Source organism: Neoarius graeffei, chromosome 7, assembly GCF_027579695.1.
Source record: "Neoarius graeffei isolate fNeoGra1 chromosome 7, fNeoGra1.pri, whole genome shotgun sequence".
Taxonomy (NCBI): Eukaryota; Metazoa; Chordata; class Actinopteri; order Siluriformes; family Ariidae; genus Neoarius; species Neoarius graeffei.
Genome location: NC_083575.1, coordinates 41,325,384 through 41,340,757, shown reverse-complemented (window position 1 = coordinate 41,340,757; position 15,374 = coordinate 41,325,384). Strand labels below are relative to the sequence as shown.

The 15,374-nt window shown below is 40.4% G+C and overlaps 1 protein-coding gene across 2 annotated transcripts in view; it reads right to left on the bottom strand.

Moving 5' to 3' along the window:
* The window catches only part of sufu (suppressor of fused homolog (Drosophila)), a 59,204-nt gene that overhangs the window by 1,517 nt on the left and 42,313 nt on the right, over positions 1–15,374 (bottom strand). For both annotated transcript variants that reach the window (XM_060925661.1, XM_060925662.1), the window contains exons 9-11: positions 885–1,019; positions 242–380; positions 52–120 (exon numbers count right to left, since the gene is read on the bottom strand). In XM_060925661.1, coding sequence (XP_060781644.1) covers positions 52–120; positions 242–380; positions 885–1,019 — 343 coding nt within the window. The remainder of the gene's footprint in view (positions 1–51; positions 121–241; positions 381–884; positions 1,020–15,374) is intronic.

Here is a 15,374-nt window from a genome sequence, read left to right as displayed (position 1 = left end):
TTCATAAATTCCTTTTAAAAACAGGTCATTATGCATTCAGTGCTTATCTACCTCGTCACGAATACTCAGATTCTGAAGGTCACCTAGCATGTGCTCCACAAACTCTTCAGTGAGAAGGATCTAAGCAAAAATAAAATAAATAAATAAATAAATAAATAAATAGAGACAGACACGTACACCGTTATAGCTGTTCAGTGAGCACGCCACTCAGATGTGTACCATAGTACCAGATATTCATTACCTGTAGCCATGGCCCATGAGCAGCATAGGGATGCTCTTCTGTTGCAAAGGCACCCTCCACTCCAGTGGATACAAATGTGATTGCCGTGTCACCATTGATACTTTTATATGTGAAGTGCCTCCCATGAAGGAGGCGACCTCTATTGAAGACAGAAGGGGGGGGGGGGGGGGGGGGGGGGATCTCATTTAGTAATGACAGCCACTAGTGTCTTCATTGCTATGGAGATGAAATTCTCATGGGTCACGGTCAGGCTTAAATAAAAGCATGGACTTTGATTTCTTCTAAACAAAATGAGATTATGCTTCAAACTCCGATCTTCTATTAAAAACCTTTTGATGCCAACACTTGGGCTTGCTGGAACCAGCCTAAAAAGATTTCCTGGCTAAGGACATCGGTTAACAGCTATACTATTTTTAGAACCCTGTCAGGGTAAAGGAAACTGTTCTCAAAATAACAGGACATTAAATAAAAAAGTAGTGCATAATAAGTGCACTTCCCTATACACCAGCCATTCCCAAGGGGATGAGGAAGGGCCCAAATGTACTGTACTGCGATGAAGTACTATTGTGCGCTTAATTCTGCATGGGTGCGAGATGGGAAAGAAAGCATGCCTGCAGGAGAGATTAAAAAGTCTGTACATTACCTAAGGCACAGTGGGAGCAGAGTTCCAGACTCCTGATTGAACTTGAGGTGCACACTTTCCAGCTGTCGTGTCCTCACCAGTTCATGAGGAACAATAGCAGAGGAGCCCTCACTTTCCAGGCTGTCCTTACGGCTTCTGATGAGGGTGAAAGGAGGGGCGTGAGCAGAGAGAGGAAGAGAGAGATGAAGGGAGAAGGAATGAATAATTTTGCATATTTAATTTGCTCCTATTTTCTGCTGTCACAAAGATAGACTGCTCTAAAGATTTTTAGGCATAAAGCAATAGTCTTTTTTTTTGCTTGCCTATAATAAGATAAACTGATTAGTATCCTCACATTTGCATGGAAGCAAGTCAATCAACTGCCAGCATGGCAAACTGCACATGTGTAGCTTACAGTTTATTAGAATAGCTGTATATTTGACAGCACATTAGAGAAGCAGCCCAGGTTCCATAAACTAAAGTCAAGGTTACTTCACCACAGACCAATTCGAAGATGAAAGCTCTTTTCAGTTTACATAAAACATTGTAAAATGACCCTAATGTTGCATTGGCTATAAAGCAAAAATCACCACCAAATAGGGTGGCGTTTACATTAGACCGTATCAGCGGATCATCAGATTAACGCTTTTAAAACGATTCGCGTGCACACAGCAACGCCAATACACGGATACGCTCGGCTCCGCAGGCATCCTGCGCTCCAAATCACTCCGCCCTGAACAGCGAGTGCCCTCTGGAGGGTGCGCACTCCGGCCCTGCGCAGCTCACAGAGCGCGCGAGTAAAGCGCACGAGCAGTGATTCGGGACAAATAGCAGGAAGTGAAAGTCCGCGCCGTTTTTCAGCAGTCGCGTCACATGACCAACGTGGCATGACCAACGCCAGCGAATCAGGAAGGTGGATGTCACAGTGACGTTGTCCAATGACGACGTCAGCTAGAGCTCAGCACAGCGTATCCTCGTTCCTCAATGTTTACACAGCACTGGATCAGATACGTAACGGATTGAATACGTGGGCCCTGACGGATTCAAGTTGTTCCGCCTGTGGAGTCGTTTCCCGGCGTTTTAATGTGAACGGACAGTGCATCCGCGACGAAAACGAGACGGATACGGTCTAATGTAAACACCACCTAGGAGAAACCTCAAATTGCTACATATACAGCATTTTTACATTTGAAAAGGTGAACTGTTTCCACTGCTTGCACATCAGTTTGTGTTGCTTGTTTTAAAAACCATCAGTTTGCCAAGGTAACCTAGCTTTAGAGCACCGCGGGGTCATGGTGTAGGGAAACTGCCGCACCATCCCATTCATGATCCTAAGTAATTCAGACACACAGTCTTTAGCACAGAGTAGACTTTAATTATTCAGATTGAGGGGAAGCAGAATCAAAGGGAACCAACGCCATACTACAGAACTGCCCCTTTGACATCAAAACCATTTTGTTCATCTTTGCAACTGACAAATGTATAATATATACTGTGCCACATAGACCACAATGCACTGTGTGCATATTTGTTTTGGAACCTGCAGATACTGAAGATGGCACCATTTATTAATGAAAATCTCCACTAGGGAACATTCTTCAGAAGTGCTTTTTTCCCCCTTTCTCGATTGGTTGGCTCTTAGCTTGAGGCCCGCTTGCTCTGCAAATGTCTCACTGGTCTGAAGAGAAATTAGGGGTAAATTTGTACCACAGTGAAGAGAAATTAATGCATTTACCATTACTGTTGAGAGGAAAATCAATTTCCATCTTTTTTTTTTTTTAAAGCCACCAAGAAGAGACAACACCCCCCCCCATTTTCCAGGGAAGAAATGCTTTCAGCACCCCACAAAGCATTATGATATTTAAGGCCCGATTGTTGGTGTGACATCTGGTCAATCAGTGAAAAAGGTAAAGCTTTCAGACTTAATGTTAAAAGGAAACAACTGTACTTACTGTAGGTCTTTGATGCTTGGAAAGCTTTTTATCCAAAGCTGCTTTTAGCCATCTGGCATTGAGTATTTGAGTTGGTTTTGCTGCATTTTAAAGTCTATTAAATATTTAGTTATCAAGTTTCTTGATTGACCTCTTGTTGCAAAGACTACAAAACTACAGACCACTGCTCACGACATTTTTTTGGGGGGAAATATATAAATAATGATTTAGTAAAATGTGGCCTTGTTTTAGTCAAACATAGCCATGCTGGGCTTGACGTTAGCGGTAGTCCGACTGTCCAGACACGTCAAATCCACATCTGCCTGTCCAATGGGACAAGTTGAAGATTTGTTGAAAATCATTTTTATAGGAATTATTCAAGGGTTACAAAAGGTTCCAACAAAACCCAGTTCAATCCCCTCAGTGATCCGGCCATGTTCTTGTTTATGAAATTCCAGGGAAGCAGAGTAGAGCAGGTGTGCGTGTTTATAAAAAAAAATAATAATAAAAATAAATAAAAAACCAAAACCCATGTAGTAATATCCAATTGTAGATTAGACTATTAATTCATCAAGTTCGGAGACATGGCGATCAAATACCTCAATAAAATAAGTCTGTGGTGAATCTTCATTTCACTGTATTTTTCTTTTATATGGTTCACATTAACAATCTCAAATGGCGTAAACTATCTCATGCAAATTTTACGACAGTGCCGAACTCACAGTTTGTTTTCATTCGCAACATGATTGTCACCCTTATGTCCAACTTTTCTTCTTTCGGTTTCATTTCTTTAAAGTGTAAAATGTTAATTTACACTGAAAGTTTTACTGGATTAAATCAAGGTTTAACTTCATTTCCTCCAGAAGCTTTGAATTTGGGGGAGTCTAACTTAAAATTGCATATCAGGTAATGGGTTATAAAACATGCACCATCATGGGGCATTGGACAGTTTTTGTCTATTGTTAGTTATAATTTTTCAGTGACACCAAATTAAATCAAAGCTTAACAGCTATACCTGCTTTTTAATAAAGTCAATCATTTTCCTTTTATTGAACTAGTAAATGCATAGTAATAAAAAGGTTATAGTCAGGACAAGTGAAAAATATTGCTGCTTGTCTGTCTGGACAAGCAGATTTAAAAGTTAAATGTTGAGCCCAGCCATGTTTTTAATCATTTGCTCTTGCTTTAAAGATTTCCAAGATTTAAAGTGCTGATGACACGAACATGACTCTATGCAATTTCTTAAATAAACTATACAACATGGCAAACATGTTAGATTTCTGTTATAATTACATGAAAAGAAGCTGTTGTTACGCGAATATCCAACTTTTAATTGCACAGCGCAAGAAAACTGGGTCCGTGGCTCGCGGCCATGCTGTGACGTCAGCGGAAGAACACGCTGCGGTTCACTGGCTGTTCTACTCTGGTTCTACTCAATGGAAATGGCGCATGAAAATGCCGGTGAACTCTCTAGTGCTAGCTCTTCCTCTGAACAAAAGAACAACCAAATACTGGTACTTTAAGCAGTGATCATGGTGGCATGATTTTATCTGATTTTAAATAAATGAGATTGATAATAATGTGAATGTTCACAACTAGTACATACAAACTCTGCAGCTTCTGATTCAGCAGCTGCGTCATACTCCGCAAAAACATCAGCAAGAACCTACAATATAAATGGAAATGCAATACACTAAGCTCAAATGACTTTTGGAAAGTATCATTTCTAAATTTTTTCTACATATTCTTGAAGTCGGTCATCGGGGTACTTGCTACCATTCCCTAACAATGCATGGCAAAGGGTAAAGTGTAGTGTTGCTACGAGTACTTGCTAAAGCCTCCGGTGGAAGATCCTCGATGTGCTGATAAGACATACAGTTCTATAAAACACACAAGTGTCACGATAATCACAAAACAGATGCAAATTGTTAAAATACCTAATTTTTAAGCAATCATGTGTTGATCTCTTCCGAATAGAATCTATGATAGCCTACCCTCTTTACCCTTTGCCTCTCGTTGCTAGGCGGCAGTTACATGAAAGCCGCAAGCTTTCACAAGCAAATACATGACTGATATCACGCCGACTTTATGATTACATTTATGATTATCATGAATGTGTACTCTATGAGCGCTCTGGAGCGAGTCACTTCCAAGATGGCCGCGCAGACCGCATGGTTACTATTTTTAGCATCATGTCGGAGCACTCTATAGTTCTACGTACCTTTATCTTATGTCGTTTCTCAACACATGTTCTGACAGGAGGACTGTCTTTGGAGGAGTCGCCTTGTCCCAGGCGACTGCTGGATCCGGCATAGCTACTAGTAGACGCTCTCCGGAATACTGTAGGCACTGCTGATGGTAGTAACACACGTTTGTGCTGAACTGCACACCCAAGAGATTCCTTTAAGCTGGGAAGGGTGTCAAAACAATCCAAATCGAAGTGTTCAGAGCACAGGACGGATGTTGGTGAGGGCTCCCACTTGTCACGAGTGCGCCTGACTTGCTTCACCCACTTCGCATGCAGCTCGGGATCTCTGGGAAACTTGAATAAACTTACCCCATCCTTGTGGGTTTTGGAGCAAAAGCCGGCAACACAACGCGAAGGCATAATATAAAATAATGTATAATAATAATAATAATAATAATAATAATAATGACAAACTGAACACCTGTCGCATCAACAACAAACTGGTAAGTGAGGAGGAAGATTCTTTCGCTGACGTCATATAGCTCCTCCTCCTCATTCGTCTCCTGGGTGCTGCAGCCCCGTCAAATTTGCCCAAATAGCCGCGTTTATCATAACTTGTAAAATAGGCGCCTTCGTGAATTAATATATGGATCATCGGGAATTACTTTTTATGTTATAAAACATCGCCAAAGATGTCAAAAACGTGTCATCAGCCCTTTAACTACGAGAGAACAAATTAAGACATGCCACAATTTAAGTAAAATTAGAAATTAAGAGACCACTTTAAAAACAAACAAACTAAAAAAAAAACCCCACACATCTCTATGTATGGCAGCCATTTCATTCCAGTGTCTGTTCTGGAATTCCAACACAAGCACATCTCATTTTACTTAAAATGAGGTACTGATTGGGAATCACCTGAACCAAATCTTATTTAACAAGGAAACATTAAAAACCACCACTGTGATCATCCTCTTGCAATAGGACGAGTTTGGATGGCAAAATCAGTGCTAGTAGTACCTTTAATTGGAATACAAAAATCTATTAATCATGCCAAAGAGTTTTAAAATGAAACATGAGAAAAAGAAAGATTCAATTCTGGCTTTACTGGCAGAGGAATACAGCAAGCGTCGGGTTGCGGCCATCCTCAAAATTTCAAAGACGGCAGTTCACAAGAACAAGGTCAAAGTTACAGACTGGCAGAGGGCGAAAACGACTCTACACTGACTGGGACGATGGTCAACTCCTTCGAATGTCACCTCAGTCGTAGGATGACATCAAGTGACCGACAAAAAGAATGGCAAATGGCAGCTGGAGTCAAGCGCATGGCAAGAACGGTTCAAAACAGGTTCCTCCAGGCAGGGTTGTCATGCAAAGCTAGGGGAAGGGGGCCCTTCATCAATGAGAAGCGAAGAGCCAGGCTGAGGTTTGCTAAAGACCATAAGGATTGGACCGTAGAGGACTACGGTCCTCTTCTCTGAAGAGTCCGATTTTCAGCTTGTCCCATCACCTGGTCATCTAATGGTTAAATAGAGACCTGGAAAGTCCTACAAGCAACAGTGTCTCGCACCCATTCTGGAATTTGGTGGAGGTGATTTGGTAATTATCCGGGGGATGCGCTTCAGCAAGGCTCGAATCGGGCAGATTATTATTATTTTTTATATTTATTTATTTAGTGAAGGACACATGAATCAAGCCATGTACAAGGCTATCCTGGAAGAAAACTTGCTTCCTTTTGTTCTGACAAAATGCTCCCACCTCTGAGGACTGGGTTTTCCAGCAGGACAATGCTCCATGCCACACAGCCAGGTCAATCAAGGTGTAGAACCACAAAATGAAGACCCGGTCATGGCCAGCCCAATCTCCAGCCCCATTGAAAACTTCTGGAACGTGATCAAGATGATGGATGGTCACAAGACATCAAACAAAGCTGAACTGTTTGGATTTTTGCACTTGGAGTGGCATGAAGTCACCCAAGAGCAACGTGAAAGACTGGTGGAGAGAATGCCAAGACACATGAAAGCTGTAGTTAAATGTCAGTTATTCCACCAAATATTGATTTGTGAACTCCTCAAGTTCAGACATTAGTACTGTGTTTTAAACTGAACATGATCTTGATTTCTATGCATTATTCAAAGTCTAAAACCACTTCATCTTTTTTGCCATTTTAACCAGTTGTCATTTTCTGCAATTAAATGCTCCAAGTGACAATATTTGCATGTGGAATTTGGGGGAAAATGTCAATTGTTTATGGAATCAAACAAGTGTTCATGTTCCTCAAATGCATACCTATAATGAAACCAGAGGAACTTAATTTTGCAGTAGTCTCAATTTTTTTTTTCCAGAGCTACCGTAGCTAGCTCTCTCTTTAAAAAAAACAAAAAAAAAAAAAAACACACACGGCTTTTTGTGTCATGAATGGGGCTTCATACAAAACTTGTGTACACTTTTTTTTTTAGGTTATTAAAATTAATGGCTCAGTCCACCTAGAATACCACCAAGCCAACTACACCAGTCCTCTTCTATAGTATTTTATGAAGCAGCTTTGGTTAAAAGCTTGACAAAATCAGTCCTAAAATTGAACATGCATGTGCTATAGTAACTACAACACCAAAAGTGTTTAAATTAACACAAACGGTAATAAAATTTGCTCACGTATAATCCAAAAATGTATACATTTAGATGCATGCGTTTTCCCTATATAGTATTCTAGATTCTGTATACAGTACATGCATTATAGATGCCAAAACACCCTTATAAAGAATGCATTAGATTGACTTCACTTCTGTGGTTCCTGCTGGCAAGACCCACTGGGTTTGAAAAATGGGTTTAAAAAAAAAAACCCAACTACTAGGCTTTTTAAATGCCAAGCATACCCATACTCTGCTGCAGTACGTATATGTCTGGCATGGCTAAATAAAGATACAGAGGAACCTCTGCTTATGATGACCGGACAAGGTGATGAGCAGGACAAGATGGGCAGAACACAATAGGAGGCTGAGATTACCCCAACCCCCTGTTGCGCAAGGTGTTGAACCAAGCACGACTGCAATGAGATCAAGGAACTGGAATAGACTGTCAAACACCTCCGCTAACTACAAGGAGAATTAACACAGAACAGATATTAGAAAAGCTTTAAAAAGAACTATCACAGCCTTTGCAGCAACAGCAAGAAGTGAACGCTTAGACAAAATTAAAGGGTACCTGCAGCGAAAAATAAACATGGGCTAGAGATATTACAAAAATGCATTTTGACTCCCCTGTGTTGTCACACAAAGCAGTGCTTTAAAATTCTTTTGTATTCCTGCTCACTTAAGGGCATAGCCATACTGCCATTCTGTGGGCGGTATCAAAGGTCAGCAATGACAGAATGGTTGATGGGTTTCCTGTATCTTGACTGGCTCTCGCTGCTCCCGACACCACAGCGTAGCCAGATGTACAAAACAATATTGAAAAATGGCAGGGTGCAAAGTCTAGGGTTGCAAAAATAAACGTGATAAGGGAAAACATTGTGTTCCATTGCAGACAACTAAGCAAGGTGAATGACTTGCTAAACAATGGCTACACAACTTGGGAACAGGTCACATTTTAGAAACTGTTTGCGAGGACCGTTTTGTACCCGTTTGCTTTGAAAGGAATTTACGGTACAGGCTGAGCTCTTGGGCTATGCAGGTCACATTAGACTCAAACTCGATGCTGTGCCAACAATATTCCAACACCATCCATGGAAAAGGGATTCAGGCCATGCAAGCTGATGGGCATTGCCTAAAAGTGGAGCTCCCGATGGCATGTAAAACGTTCATCATTCCACATTACTTTTTAAAAAGCAAGCAACAGCACTGGATAAAAACCCAGCTCACTTATGCCAAAACCCCCCACAAATTTCATTGTCTGGTTGTCAAGTGTTTGAGATGTGTTGCCTTGCACTTACAACGGAGTACTCTACAGTTGCAGGAGCCATCAAAATTCAGGTCAATGCATGACCATATTCTCGGTTATGTATGGACCTTCACTCCACTATAAACTTGCACTCGACTTCAAGCTGTCACCAGCCTATATTTAGACCATATGGTAAACTACTGTGGCACATTGCATGTCTATACCTGTATTCACACAGACAATAAATAAATAAAAATAGGCTTTACTGCTAGTATGGCCTTCCTCGAAAAAAAAAAATCTCCCAGCCTTACTTGCCCATTGGGCAAGCAGCACCCGAAACATACTTGCCCGAAAAAGAATGCCACTTGCTCAGAGCTTTATTTTATTTTGGAGAGGACAGAATGCAGTTGATTTTTTTTTTTTTTTTTAAATAGGTGAAGCATAATTATAAAGCCGCAAAACCGTATCACCAATATATGCAGACACATTCAGAAAGAAAGAAGTTCTAGTAGCAGAGGAATTAATAATTTAGGGTACATTAAGCTGTGGAGAGTTTTGAATGAGTATAATAACGCTGGAGCTTTGTTTCTGTTATCAAAGGAACACAGTCCTGTACAAAATGTCACCATGGAACCATAGTAATGAACCTACAGTTCGAGAGAGTTCTACACAAAACACTCTGAACTTTACAACAGCTGCACACACGTGAAATGGAAATAATTTGACTAAGGCAGGAAAAACTATTTTGGATAAAATTTTTTATTGTCCGTTACACACTGGTCAACCTGTGTGACGCAGCTGTGCCTTTGAATAGAGAATAAATGAAGAGGGAACTGAACATTAAGGTGGTGTTTACATTAGACCGTATCCGTCTCGTTTTCGTCGCGGATGCACTGTCCGTTCACATTAAAACGCCGGGAAACGACTCCACAGGCAGAACAACTTGAATCCGCCAGGGCCCACGTATTCAATCCATTACGTATCTGATCCGGTGCTGTGTAAACATTGAGGAACGAGGATACGCTGTGCTGAGCTCTAGCTGACGTCGTCATTGGACAACGTCACTGTGACATCCACCTTCCTGATTCGCTGGCGTTGGTCATGTGACGCGACTGCTGAAAAATGGCGCGGACTTTCACTTCCTGCTATTTGTCCCGAATCACTGCTCGTGCGCTTCACTCGCGCGCTCTGAGCTGCACAGGGCCGGAGTGCGCACCCTCCAGAGGGCACTCGCTGTTCAGGGCGGAGTGATTTGGAGCGCAGGATGCCTGCGGAGCCGAGCGTATCCGTGTATTGGCGTTGCTGTGTGCACGCGAATTGTTTTAAAAACGTTAATCTGATGATCCGCTGATACGGTCTAATGTAAACACCACCTAAGAGTTTCTTGGAATTATTACAGGGGTGATTAGAGTTACTGTACGACTACAGCTACAACTGGAATGTGCCGATTGTTAGTGTTTGTAATTATTTTACCATCCACTATTAGATAAAATTAAGTCTTACAATATCGTTTGAAAGTCTAGAGAAAGATATTTTGTTATTTTACAAATAAACACTCCAAATATTGTTTTAACAATAATAAGCATCACTGTATAAATGGCAGAGTGCAGATAGCTCTGTAACTACATATCCTTGGGGTTGAGGAGACATGGAAGGGCGGGAATAGTTTACCATCCAGCCCTTCAGCTAGGAGTCCTTTGACAGTAGATGCTTTGGCTTTTGCAACATTCTGTTCCCAAAAGCTGATTTTCTGAGGCCTTTAACACAAAAGGTTTTCTTGCTTTTGTAGGTTTTTTTAAATATAAACTGTTCTTCCGTGTCAGGACTTTTCAGGAAAAAAAAGAAGGTATATTCCAACATGTAGCTAACGCTAGGCCACAAATCTGCACCGTCACTCCAGTCGTTTCGAGGAATTTTGTAGGGATCATAACCGCTAATAAACTAATTTCTGCATATATCTATCCTTTGCTTTTTTCTGACTTTGTCCAAGTAATCTGGTAGTAAAGCTTTTTTAGCTGTAGTTTTCTTCAGACAACAGCACCAGACGCTAGGCATCTCCGCTTGGCTTCAGTATGTGAACTGCCAATCAGTGGATCCTGTATGCATTTACAATTTTTATATGTCATGGTTTACAACCAGTGGGAGACACCCTTTGTCAGCTGTCCACCAATCACAGGCTCCCGTGCCACAAAGGTGGTATGTTGATAAATATTTAGAAAATAAAAATATCATTACGAAATATATGAAACCAGAAGCAATTTAAAAAAAATAATAATAATTTATATATAAACCACATACACTCAGGTTAGAGAGGTAAGGAATATTATTCAGCGATATCGTTTATTATTGACTCCAATCATGATCTAAAAGTTCCAAGTTCGACATGTTCCTGCTTCAACTGCGCTGCTGGCACACGATGTCCTTGACCTTTGTCACCTTTAGCCAATTGGTAGAATTACGTGGACCCCTCTGAGCTGAGCTTTTCCAGTACACTCGCACATACTTCGACAAACTATAACCAAAAACAAGGAGGAGATCTGAATGGTTTCCTCAAATTTTTTTGTACTTTTACATAGTGTTGATGAATAAAGCTTAAATGCATTTCCCGTGAAACAAAACACACAACTTTAGATTGGTTCCCCACTCTCTTAGTACAGAGTGAGCATACAGTCAATTTCTCTGACGCTTGATAGGATTAATTTTATATGGGAACTAGTCCAGGAAAACAAGATTTGATAGACACAGGTGAACTTTGACAAGGAGTCAGCAGTCACAATGCGTGACTCACTTTGCAGAATAATAACAAAAATCTGTGACAGTTCAGGTCTGCATCACAGAGCAGTTGCTTAGGTTGCCAGCACTAACTTTTGTCGTCCGGTCGGACGATTACCATTAAAGTTTTACTCGTCCTTGTACATACTCTAGTTGTCTCGGACGATCGGACATACAGTTTTTCGAGCATTTCATGGACATGCCATTTTCAATGCAGGCTTGTGTGCAACATACATTTCTCAACTGGGTTTATCCGTGAAACAATTCAATGAAAGTGTGCCTGTATGTTGCATAAAAGTTCATCCTCTTTACAAACACATTCAAAGTCAGTTTTCTGCTTGACACTTTCCATATCAGCACCAGATAGCTGCTGAACCCTTTTTCCTGCCTTTGCACTTACAAATCCCCACTGATATCATTAGAATCTCATGATTCGCCACTGAAATAATTTCCCAGATGCGGAGTGTCCTTTTTCCGAGGCTCATGCGGATATCCGGTTTCTCTGGTTTCTGTCCATACTGACTTGAAGATAAACACTCATCTGACTAAATCCTGGATAACAAGCATGTTTACATCAGCTAAACTTAAGTTCCAGTACCTGGCCATCAATAATTTGTCATATCCTGGGCACCATACTGGCTGCCTATGTGCAAAAAGCTTGACATGTTTTTGGACTTAAGCACTTAAAGCTACTTATGATGGCTAAATCAGGTGGCTGCACTTGTGTGCATCATTATAATTAAGGCTTGTACTATCGATATAGATCATGTTTAAATGCTGTACCAGTACCCTTTAAGTCCTTTTTACACATTGTGATATTGCTGTAAAATCCCTCAATATTCCAGCTTAGGTTGTTTATAGTGAACCAAATAAAGTTTGCCTTTGGTTCACTATAAACCATGCATTTTTACACGGTGTGTCAGTGTACTGCAACCAGAGGTGGGACATGCAAGCCGGCTTGGGTGATAGAACGCACTACGTGTCAAAAATATAAAAATATCCCAAGCATACCAGTGCAGCTTTCAAGACAATAACAGCAGGTGAAAGGCGTGTTGGTGCTTTTGTAGGCAGTGCAATCAAAAATACGCTGGAGGAGAAAGTGAAGTAGGACACGATCTGAGGCAGAAATGTGTGCAGACCTTAGGCACCACAGATGTTTCAGTTTGTGTTGGTCTTGGAAAGAAGAATGTCAAGGTCAAAAATTTCACATCCCTGTTCCTCAATGTCGGCTGTCCCTTTTACACAGATGTCAATTCCGCCCCTTACTATTGACTGTTCGGACACAGAGGCGGAACACCACAGACCCCTCCCCGTTCAGATATTTTATACAGCATGCAAGACAGAATAAAAGTGCAAGATTCCCACCTAGGGATGTTAACCGATGACCGTTTGACCATTGGTTGACCGAATCAACGTCAACCGGTTAAATTTTTTTTGGTTGTCGGTTTAAAAAAAAAAACGTTTTGAAGCTGCCGATTTTGGAGCGGAGAACCTGGAATTCTGTGTTGTAAATGCTTGGGGCATGCCATGCGGTGTAAGGACGACAGCTGACAAATCAGAAACACCCATTCAGTCATGTCCCACCCTCCCGCCCCAGTTGAAAACAGCTGCCACTCGGCGAGAGAAGTGTAGACACAGGCTTTTTAGCTTACAAATTACTATTCTGTTTTTTTTTTTTTAATTATTATTAGAAGGCACATGGAGTTTAGTCCTGCCTTGGCCAGTGCATTCTGAAAGTATGTTTCGGTCTGTAGCCAACAATGCATGTTATTGCAGATCATCTCTCTCCACACAAACTAAAGGCGCAGATGCCGCCTTTTTCACGGCTGAATCATGCAGATCCGATTTTTTTTTTTAGGGGGGGCGTTGGAGTGTCTGAATAATTTAATCAGAGTAAATTCTGTATTAAAATTACTAAATAAGCAAATGCCATTGAAATTATTCAGACACTCCAACGCCCCCCCCAAAAAAAACCAAACCAAAACAAAAAAAACCCACAATTGGATCTGCACGATTCAGCCGTGAAAAAGGCGGCATCCGCCAAAAGGCGCGCCGTTTGCATCCCTGTTAAACTCATAGGTTAACCGACTTTAACCGGCTAATGAGGCTCGGTGGTTGGTCAAGATTCTTTTTTTAGTTTTCGCCATCCCTATTCCCACCTTGAACAGGCTGTGTAAAAGGGGCTTTAGATGGAGAGGGGAAAGAGAGGGGGAAAAAAAAAAAAAAACCCTCTACTCTGTTAACACTACAAACAAGATTTTATAAAAACCTCTCAACTAATTTCTGTACCATGTAGCCATTCTCCCAGCCCTACAGAGTCACTCGAACCAAAAGCTGCACCTATAATTCACTTAAACTGTCGACATTTACACTTCTCTTACAATTTATTAGGTACTTTGGTTTCTGGCACTGCTCAGTGTTTAAGACGAGGCACAGTGAAAGTTATTATGTCTTTCTGGACTCTGCAGTACTATTGCAGTGAATATAAACTTTTATATAGCACTAATAATAGTTTACTCACTGCATACCAGATGTAGTGATGATTGATTATAATTTAACCAATGTTTTTTTTTTAAAACAAGTACAAAATTCAACAAGGATAAAGAAGAATTCCGATATCAACCAGATGCCAGAACCAGTAACTACAAACGCAACTGTAGTTAGTGTCACTGGCTAATGCCAACTCCATTTTCGCAAGTTAGTTAATCTATGTGTTTCAATGAAGAGTTAACAAAACGCACCAAATAAATCTGACCAATTTAAGTGACACCCCCCCCAAAAAAAAAAACAAAACAAAAAAAAAAAAAAACACTTAAACTTGAAAGAAACTTCAATCATAAGCTTGGGTATCATCAGCGAGGAGTTGTAGCTGGTCAGTGCATCACCAAAAATAAAATGCAGAGATGCCTACCCCAAATTCTGAATTTCAGTATTCTTGAAAACATTTTTCAGTATTTTGGAATGACTTTCAGTAACATTAATTTATGCGCATTTCCATTATAAAGAGGTGTATATACCAATATGTTTAACATTTAAATTATTAAAAAGAACTGTTTTGTGTGAATTGAATAAACAAAACGCGAGCAGCCATCTCAACTGAATTTCCACTCAACAAATTTCTAGAGCGTACAATACATCACATTTTTATAAATACAATAGTGTTCCCTGTTTGCAGACATTACGGTTGACTACCAATCATTGGTATTGAATGTAACTCCTCAAAAGTATTATATTATATTGCCTGGCAAAATGTTCTACCTGTTAACGGATTCTAATAAAATTAAAAAAAAAATCTCTTATTTCATGCCAAAGAGAGTCCGACATTATCTTAATGTCCCAATATATAAATACTTCAGCATAATGCTTCAGAAGAGACATTGAATAAAATGACATAACTGTATTTAAAACAGTGGAATGATCAATTTTTTGCCACAATCCCAACAGCACTAATCATAAAATTCTGTTTTTGATCATACTACATGTACATTTGCACTTGCAACACTGAAAAGACTTTGAATTAAAGAAGTACAGCCAGTGTTTGATATTTCAGTGAATAAAAATCAGACATGTAAAAAGAAACTGAATAAGTTTAACTCACATTTCATGGCACTAATTGGCAAGTTCAACTCCAAGCATAGGTCAACCATCACCGCGTGTCACGTTCCGTGTCTTTTCATCCACAGATTTCGTAAAAACTACTGGATACCCCCAGATTTACTTTCTGCCTGACTCGCCATTTCA